At 39.3% G+C, this 10,000-nt stretch overlaps 2 protein-coding genes across 3 annotated transcripts in view; both read right to left on the bottom strand.

The window, feature by feature from the left end:
* The window catches only part of LOC307037520 (uncharacterized protein), a 10,860-nt gene extending 6,693 nt beyond the window's left edge, over nucleotides 1–4,167 (bottom strand). Inside the window, exon 1 of one of the 2 annotated variants that reach the window (XM_079678461.1) lies at nucleotides 4,002–4,167. In XM_079678461.1, the coding sequence (XP_079534587.1) occupies nucleotides 4,002–4,047 (46 nt within the window). In that variant the 5' untranslated portion in view covers nucleotides 4,048–4,167. The remainder of the gene's footprint in view (nucleotides 1–4,001) is intronic. The other variant, XM_079678462.1, reaches the window with a different exon arrangement.
* Nucleotides 4,168–5,669: 1,502 nt separating this feature from the next.
* sars2 (seryl-tRNA synthetase 2, mitochondrial) overlaps nucleotides 5,670–10,000 on the bottom strand; it is a 13,835-nt gene continuing 9,504 nt past the window's right edge. The window contains exons 14-16 of the mRNA XM_079676223.1: nucleotides 8,218–8,310; nucleotides 7,867–7,932; nucleotides 5,670–6,368 (exon numbers count right to left, since the gene is read on the bottom strand). Of these exons, the coding sequence (XP_079532349.1) occupies nucleotides 6,228–6,368; nucleotides 7,867–7,932; nucleotides 8,218–8,310 (300 nt within the window). The 3' untranslated portion in view covers nucleotides 5,670–6,227. The remainder of the gene's footprint in view (nucleotides 6,369–7,866; nucleotides 7,933–8,217; nucleotides 8,311–10,000) is intronic.

Below are 10,000 nucleotides of genomic sequence, written 5' to 3'. Positions count from 1 at the left end.
AACATCAGCAGGAGAGGACTCTTTAAAGTAGAGACCCTACATACTGATATACACCTGAACATCAACAGGAGAGGACTCTTTAAAGTAGAGACACTACATAGTGATATACACCTGAACATCAGCAGGAGAGGACTCTTTAAAGTAGAGACACTACATACTGATATACACCTGAACATCAGCAGGAGAGGACTCTTTAAAGTAGAGACACTACATACTGATATACACCTGAACATCAGCAGGAGAGGACTCTTTAAAGTAGAGACACTACATACTGATATACACCTGAACATCAGCAGGAGAGGACTCTTTAAAGTAGAGACACTACATACTGATATACACCTGAACATCAGCAGGAGAGGACTCTTTAAAGTAGAGACACTACATACTGATATACACCTGAACATCAGCAGGAGAGGACTCTTTAAAGTAGAGACACTACATACTGATACACCTGAACATCAGCAGGAGAGGACTCTTTAAAGTAGAGACACTACATACTGATATACACCTGAACATCAGCAGGAGAGGACTCTTTAAATACTGGGTTGATTACAGAAGTACTGCATCATACCAACTACGCATATCATTTGTTGTTTTAAAAGTAATTAGAGTGGTAAATAAATGTAGTGGAGTAAAAAGTATGATATGTGGCTCTGAAATGAAGTGGGGAAGTAGCCTAAAATTAAAACACTAAAGTACAAGTAACTCAAAATAGTATACTAGTACGACACAAGTGAATATTCTTAGCGAAGCAACAGCTGCAGGGAGCATCACAGATGAACTACTTTGTCCACTTAGTAATGTTGGTGCTGCACAGGCGACGCGTGGGTGTAGCTTTTCCCTCATTAAGGTCAGAACAGCTACCTTAAAGTGACGCAGGAAAGAAGCTTAACCTCCCCCCCCCCCCCCTCTCTATCTGCAGGATGCTCCCGGAGGCTTTAGCTCGCAGGTAGTTTCCCATCAAGGCTAAATGTGGCACTGGATTATTAACGACACACTGAGCTGTGCCGTCAGCGCCTTTTCTCACGGAGATAGAGTGAACCAAACCAGGACCTGCATGTCGGAATACACCACTATCTATGTATGTTCAGAAAACTTTTATTTGATGATTAAATATTAGACAGGCTGAGACACAAGATATGAGGCTGTTCGATGTCTGCGCCTCGGTCTAAAGGTCCTGTTTGATCGATGTAGAAAGATTTATTTTCAATTGATGTCAAATCAACACTTTCAAACCAAATGAAGATTCAATTAAAAATTACCTTGTGTTTTTAAATAACACAACAGTGCTATAGAAGCTGTAAGACTTTGCAAAGTAGTCTTAGTTACTTATTCTATTCCTAAAACGGGTCTATATTCTATAGCGTACTCAAATATTTAAAAATACTGTCTATTTTTTCACCTACTCCAGTGGTTCCCAACCTGGGGGGCGCGCCTCCCTTGGGGGGGCGCCAAAGACCGCAGCGGGGGCGCCAGGCCTCAGATGATTTGAGGCCAAATATCATATTTAGACTTTTTTTTTTTTTTACATATAGTTGTAAAGCAATACATGATTGTCACTAAAAGCCTTGTCTCTGCATTAAAATATAAAAAAATAATTGATTAATTAATTTAAATAACAATTCAAGTTAGTAGCTATTAAAGGCATAAAAAGACAGAAATGTATAATTCTTTCTTTAATAGAAATGTTTCTTCTGCCCGTAAAGTGTCCAAACCAGGCTTTTCTGGATAAGCGCATTTTTAAAACATAGTAATTGTCCATGCCGGTTTCAGTTGGATTATTTGTCACAGTTGCTCCGATCAGATCGGTCTCCTCCATTTTGTAGATTATTTACGACTTTTGAATCCACATAAACACATCGGCAAAACCCAGCTTACTTTGAGCATGTGTTTTAAACAGTTTAATCCCTTTGTGAATTGTTTCCACTTGCGCCGTCCTTTCATTTCTTCATACAGTGGGAATCCAAATGAATGAATCCTGAGTCCAGTAACCATCAAAGTCACTCAATAGTTAATACTTAATTAAGCTTTCATCCTCCTTTAACAAAATACTTCACATTCATCCAGTTTGTGACAGTAGTTGGAGCATTTGAGACTTTTAAGCTGTAATTACCGCTGTTGCGCTCCCCCCCCCCCCCTTGTGTGTGTGTGTGTGTACCTACCCTATTCTATTCCTATACTCCTACTGTGCTGCAGCACCTCTTTTCACCCTCTGTCTGAAACCAGAGCCCAGTCTGCTCTGATTGTTTAGTAAATTGTCTTTAAATTCAACTCCGAACTGAAACACAACCGGGCGAAAATCATTGATTTAACAAATGTAGAAGCTGTTGATCTGTGACCTGTCAGAACACAGATCAGGATCAATGAGGCTAATCGACAAATGGACCACTGATGAACCCTCGTAGAGACATGTGAGCTGCCTGTGTGTGTGTGTGTGTGTGTGTGTGTGTGTGTGTGTGTGTGTGTGTGTGTGTGTGTGTGTGTGTGTGTGTGTGTGTGTGTGTGTGTGTGTGTGTGTGTGTGTGTGTGTGTGTGTGTGTGTGTGTGTGTGTGTGTGTGTGTGTGTGTGTGTGTGTGTGTGTGTGTCTGTGTCTGTGTGTGTGTGTGTGTAAGCTGGTACACCTCGGCCTCATCATTACAAAGCTGTGTGTTTGCTTCCTCTGCTGCTGCCCAACTAAACCCCATGTTCAGAAATCAGAAATAAAACACGTATTTTTGCAAAAACATGTTGCCTTGTGTAACTTTGGATCCACATCTGAGTCAGGACTACCTATAGGGGCTGAGGGAGGCACAACAATGAGTTTATAGCAGGATTCTCTGCATTAAATTGAAGTCTGCACTCTGCACTGGCAGTACGTGGCGCAGTAGGATTTGTATACCTACAGATGCTGGTTCTGTGGTGCTGATTATTTATTTTAACATGTAGAAGACACATATCTCTATAAGATAAGTTTTTGCCAAATATTAGAGAGTTTGAAGTCTGCTCGTTTGTTAATATTTATAACATTTCATATCTTTAAATATTTACATTTAATCATGCTTGTGCCTATTGTTTTGATGCTGCTTTCTTTTATTACTGCATGTATAATTTGTTTTAATGAACGTCACCACGCAAAAATTCAAATCACATTCACTGAAGTATTTTGACATTATGCAACTTTTACACTTTTTTATTTAATTTAATTTAATTTGTACTGTGTACATGTAATGTGAAAAGGGCCATTCTGCAGAGTGAGTACTTGTATATGTTGATGCTAATACTGCTGTATTATTACTTGAGTCAAATTTAGATTAATTCATTTGAGTTTATTTACAGTGTAATGACAATATTTGAGTACTTATTACATCTTTCTCTGATTTAACCAAATTACAACAATGCTCATCCTATTCATCCTGTAAGCTAAATGTATGTTATTGCAGTGTTACCTCAGGACTCAGCAGGTATCAGCACTGCAGACTAATATACCCTCTCTGTGTGTAACACTTTAGCAGCCAACACTTATTTAATAATTTCCGTATTTCCCACACAGTTCGCACCTTGCAGTATGTGCTCTGTTCCGCTCAACATGTGCGCGGTTTAATCCGTATTAGTGTTTTTTTAACATGACTGTTTAACCAACATGATTGTGTTTAAAATGTGCACCATGACAATAAAAACACCTTCAGTCCGGCAGAAACAGAAAGGTATAGGCGCATGCATGAGGAATTATGTAACAACGCTTTATTTTAGCCTATTAGTGTAAACACCCGAGGCTTTAGGGTTAGCAAACAAACACACCTTCTGTTAACCATGTCAATCACATATACCGCATTGTGCCTCTTTATATGAAGATATACAGGCGACATGCCGGTAAAATGACACAGTTGAGGCAGTGTGTGAAGGATGAGCCTGCTGGGAGACCCACACACTCACACATATTCCCGTCGTTTCACACCGAGCCCCCCCCCACACACACACACACACACACATTAGCAGTTTTATGAATGTGGTGCATGCTTACCTCCGACTGCAGCCCACAGGAACACTGCGGTTATCAGAACTCCCATAGGATCCGTAAAGAGAGGTTCCTGCAGGAGATAACCTTGAAATATAACGGGCTTCTTCACATACCCGCCGAGCGAGGTGGAGCCTGTGTGTGTGTGTGTGTGTGTGTGTGTGTGTGTGTGTGTGTGTGTGTGTGTGTGTGTGTGTGTGTGTGTGTGTGTGTGTGTGTGTGTGTGTGTGTGTGTGGTGTCAGGTGACTTGAGACCAGATCAGAGCCAAAACCCTGTTAATGTACCATGATGTCAGTTGGTCCTCCTGTACTTACAGTGTGTTAACAAAACGATCTGATTAAAAATAAACACGAGGCAGCTGTGGCTCAGGGGGGAGAGGAGGAGCATCTACTATTACATTCAATTAAATTCAAATGTATTTATATAGCCCAGCATCACAAAACACATTTGTCTCAGAGGGCTTCACAAATCAACAAACATGAATGATAATGTGTAAAAACAACAAACGTATCTGAGAATATAGTAAAATTACAATCAGAGGGTCAGTGGTTCAATCCCAGTCCCTGCAAACTCTCCTTGGTCCAGATACTTAACCTTAAAATGTTCGCCTGGACACGTTGTTCACCATTATTATTTATTTACGGTATAGTAGCTACAGTATAGTTATGGCATTTCAAATCTTAGGTCCCGAGCTCCTCCAACAGTGCAAAAATAATTATATAAATGACACAAGACAACAAAATAACAACATAATAATAATAATAATAATAATAATAATACTAAAACAGGGCAACACAGTACGATATATTTGAAGAGTCCAGGTGAAAGAAACAGAATGAAATATTGTACAGTGAAATACAATTAACTATTAAGATAATACATTAAATACATTCTAAACATGTCTGCTTGAAGTCAATTTTCCTTTCCTTTCCTTTCCTTCATTCCTTTGCTATTTTTGTTTATCAAATAATCTTTTATCCTTTGTTTATTTCCTGATGGTCTTTCCTTTCTTTTATATTTCAAAACCTAAGAGCACACAATTCATTCGAACACATCTCTAATATAAGTACTGTGGTTCTCCATATTTACAAAATCCATCCTCATGGTTGACTGCACTTGTTTCAAGTCGCTTTGGATGAAATGACATGTATAAAAATGACCTGTAATAGTAAACTGCCATGTTAGATATCCCTTTTTAAGAGGTGCACAACTAAGAAAAACAAACTTCAAAACAATTCCACTAAATATGCCTAGTTAGAATATCATTATAATTGTATATGCATAGTCCCTGCATCACCCCCTACTGCAGGTTAATTAATTTAGCAATAATCAATAATTGACACCTTATAACAGCTGTTTAGTGTAGCACACATAGAGAGGACTCACCTGCTGTATCTGCATCCTCAAGGTCACACTGACATCAGTATGTTTGCTAATGTATGAACAGTGTATTGACAAAAATGTGGCAATATGATACACATCATAGCATAGGGGTTACTAATGAATGCTAAGCAAGATTTAACCAATTTAAACAAATTTAAAAAAGGTGTATCCAACTATTTATTAACTATTTACTTTGTACATTTTTGAGATACAACACAGTACACCCAAACTTAATATCGAGATAGAGAAAGGTATCGAAATAGAAAGTATTAAACACTTATTGTAGGAGCCATTATTGTTTATTTATGGTATGTAACGCTATCTTATTTACATATATTGTGCACCCATTTTCAGTATTGGAAACTTGGTAACTTACAACAATTGAAACCAAACTGCTCAGTGGAAAATGTTCTGTATTGTGTGTGCGTACGATCACTTCCATCTACCTGTGTGACAACCGGAGAACACAAAGTGACATCAATATGAAAATTGCCATTACACTTATCTTTATTGGATATTCCTCAGTATGACCCACAATAACACACATTCTTGCGTTCATTGACCAATTCATAGAGTATAAAAGCAACAAAATAAGACATAAATATATTTACAGAGACAGGAAGCTGCAGGCTCTGATCCGTGGCCTCAAAACAGTGACGCTCTCGACTCAAAAAGTCAGAGTGTGTTTCATTTAATCTGAAGAACAATGGAAACATTTCTCAACAGACAATGTGTGAAACATCCTGATGCACGTCTGCTGTGTGTGTGTGTGTGTGTGTGTGTGTGTGTGTGTGTGTGTGTGTGTGTGTGTGTGTGTGTGTGTGTGTGTGTGTGTGTGTGTGTGTGTGTCATCTGGTCTTGGGAGCGGGTCGGGGGGGTCTGTTGTGCTGGTTCGGTCCGATGTATTTCAGAGGAGTGTATTTGGGCTTCTCGATCACTTCCAGGCCCAGAAAAGGCTGCAGAGCGCGGGGGACTCGCACTGATCCCTCCTGGAGAGACGGAGAGAAAGGATGTGGGTAAACACAACATTTAAACACACAATGGTTTTCATAATTATTAACACTGTGATTTTAAGTCAATTGGATTTAAAAAAGGGTTTGAAATAAATGAAATATTATCTTTTAAATATATATCTTTTTATATTCCACCAATAGGGTTACAGTAAATCCCTAAGAAGTTTAAGAGTCCTTTAAAAAATAATTCTCATATAAGGCATTGTCCATTTCTATGAAACATTATACATTACACATACTGCCTTTCCTTTAATGTTTGTATCACAGAGTCTTTATAAATAAATGTTTTTTTACCATAATACCTAAATTAATAGTTTTTCTACATTTTTTCCATGCCCCATTCAAATCAAGTCACAGCACTAAAAAACAATTGAAGACGTAAGGAAATGTGGGAGTTTGTGGGCTGTTAAAGGTGGGGTAGGTAAGAATGGAGAAACCAGCTGGAGTGCGCTAGAATTTAAAAATACACAGCCGGAACAAATCAGACTTCCTCACAGAGCCCCTCCTCCAACACACACGAACGCGCACATGACCAATGAGGGCACGAGATAAGTTTGTGCACAGATGGAAGGCTGACAGGCAGGTAGGCCATCCAGTTATTTTAGCCGGGCCGGCTCAGATGATTGGTCGTGCTTTTTACAGCGCCACGGCTTCCACAGATGACATTTTTTTATGTATTTATTGTCAAAGAATTTAATATATTCAAGTGTTTCTGAAGTGAAATACCTACCCCACCTTTAACATAAAGACTAAATATCTCAATGACCAAGAACTCTTTAAGTTATCCCTCTTCATTGAGTAAACTTAGCCTCCAGTATGATATTTATTTATGTATTGCCTCGGGAAAATGTCAAACTGATTAGAAATATAAAGGCAACTGCAGTATTACTACTAGATCATTATTTCAGCATTTTTTATAACATGCATGACAATTTGTGTTTACAGAATCGACTGAAAACAATCACAAGGGGGAGCCACTTCAACACAGGTGCATGCAAAGATGTGAAATAGTGTAGTTTTGATAGAAAACACAAAAATAGAAGACTAAACAACTCAGATATTTTTCTAAAGATTATTTTTTTTACTCATAATATTTCAAACTTTGTCTGAAAAAGCATGAAGTTTTGAATTTCTAAGATGTAATGTGTTGTTGTGAGCTGGGTTAATGCATAACAACTAGATGTATCAGCGTTCCCAGTTAGTAGATAATGCAGGGACATGAATACAAATATATTATTGAGGCCTTTCTTGACGGCTATTATGGATAATATACCATTTTTAGCATACAGTAAAGGAACAAATCCACAAAAAAGGTCTGAGTGCCTCTACAAAATAATGTGTTTCTTATTCTTTTTAACACAATTCATTTTGTCCAGGACATTTCAATCATGGTTGTAGTTTTCCATAACTTGTTGCATTAAATAATCCAGGTTTTTGGATCCTCTCACGGTTAAAGTGAGCTCTCGTGTCTTACTTTGGTCTGGTGGGTCTCCAGGATAGCGATGATGGTTCTGGGGATGGCACAGGCTGTAGCGTTCACCTGCAGAGAGAAAAAGAGACATGATGGAGGTGTTAAAGTGCACACACACACACACACACACACACACACACACACACACACACACACACACACACACACACACACACACACACACACACACACACACACACACACACACACACACACACACACACACACACACACACACACACACACACACACACACACACACACACACACACACACACACACACACACACACACACACACACACACACACACACACACACACTCTCTCTCTCTCTCTCTCTCTCTCAGACTCACGGTGTGGGCGTACTGCAGGAGGCCGTCCTCGCGCTCATACAGGATGTTCAGGCGTCTGCTCTGGTAGTCTGTGCAGTTAGACCCGCTGGAGATCTGATAAAGAGAGAAGGCCGAGTTCAACTTTTTTCGTACCCCATGACACTAGATTGACGTTCGTGAAACCTGCAATTACATCATCATCATCATCATCTTCATCATCTTCCCCATCTTATTATTTTAATAATCAGAAGTTATTGACTCTCTTTATCCATTTATTTGGGAGTTTTTCCTTGTCCGATGTGGGGGTCCAAGGACAGAGGGTGTCGTATTGCTGTTGCAGGGTGTATGCAGGAATCCTGAAGTCGAATGTAAAACCTTTTAAGACCTTTTTTAAGACCCTCTCCATACATTTTAAGACCTCATCGCCACTTTGAGTTCTAACCGGTTACCTTGGCGACACACTTTACCTCACATTGACCATATACAGTATTGATTGTCCTTCCTCCTTATATTCCAACCATTTGGACGCAGACTTGCATTTCCCCATAACGATGTTGCTTAGCAACCGGCGTAAACGGACCTTCGTGTGCTATCAAGCAGCAGGGTTATGGCTAGAAAGGTAAATATGACGTCACGTTCTCGTTGTAATCGGAGCGGCTCAGAAACACATCTACAGCAGTAACATGATGCAACACACACGTTAATGCAGCAGCAATATTAATAGAGAAACATCAGACATGATAGTGAAACACTGAAAGGGAACATTTTATTGCACCAGGAACTATCTTGGGACTTTTACTGCGACAACGTGACTTCCCTGTGAATAAAAAATAAACCATAGTGTTGGTGATCTTCAGCAGGGGTTCCCAACCTTTTATTACCTAATTAAGGAGCTCTATTGGAGTGACTTTGATGGTTATTGGACTCAGGATTCATTCATTTGGATTCCCGCTGTATGAAGAAATTAAAGAACGGCGCAGAAGTGGAAACAATTCACAAAGGGATTGAACTGTTTAAAACACATGCTCAAAGTAAGCCGGGTTTTGCCGATGTGTTTATGTGGATTCAGAAGTTGTAAATAATCTACAAAATGGAGGAGACCTGATCGGAGCAACTGTGAAAAATAATCCAACTGAAACCGGCATGGACAATGATATGTTTTAGAAATGCGCTTATCCAGAAAAGCCCGGTTTGGACACTTTACGGGCAGAAGAAACATTTCTATTAAAGAAAGAATTATACATTTCTGTCTTTTTATGCCTTTAGCTACTAACTTGAATTATTATTCAAATTAATTCATCAATTATTTTTTTATATTTTAATGTAGAGACAAGGCTTTTAGTGACAATCATGTATTGCTTTACAATTATATGTAAAAAAAAAAAAAACAAGTAAAAAAAAAAAACAAGTCTAAATATGATATTTGTCCTCAAATCATCTGAGGCCCCCCACCTGCGATCCTTGGGGGGGCGCGCCCCCCCCCAGGTTGGGAACCACTGATCTACAGTGTTGTCATTCTGCTTGGAACAGCAAGACCGCTAACACCCTATTTCAACAATCACACTCCCTGGCATTGACATCATTAATAGATAGTTTGGCTTCTCACCATCATTTGCTGTGGCCCACTGATGTTAACGATCGTAACTGAAAGGCTGCCTGCCAAACGTAAACATTCAGCCACGTGACTCGCAAACTCTCACCAGAGTTTTACACAAGACGGATCCTTTCTAGCCATAACCGTCAAGCAGTGAGCGTGCGATGTCCTGTTCAGATGACGTCAAACCCAACGGGGTGCCATAAATAA

The sequence above is a fragment of the Notothenia rossii genome, assembly GCF_949606895.1.
Source record: "Notothenia rossii genome assembly, chromosome: 4".
In the NCBI taxonomy this organism is placed as follows: Eukaryota; Metazoa; Chordata; class Actinopteri; order Perciformes; family Nototheniidae; genus Notothenia; species Notothenia rossii.
Note: the sequence above shows the minus strand (reverse complement) of the source record. Positions and strands in the feature narration are given on the sequence as shown.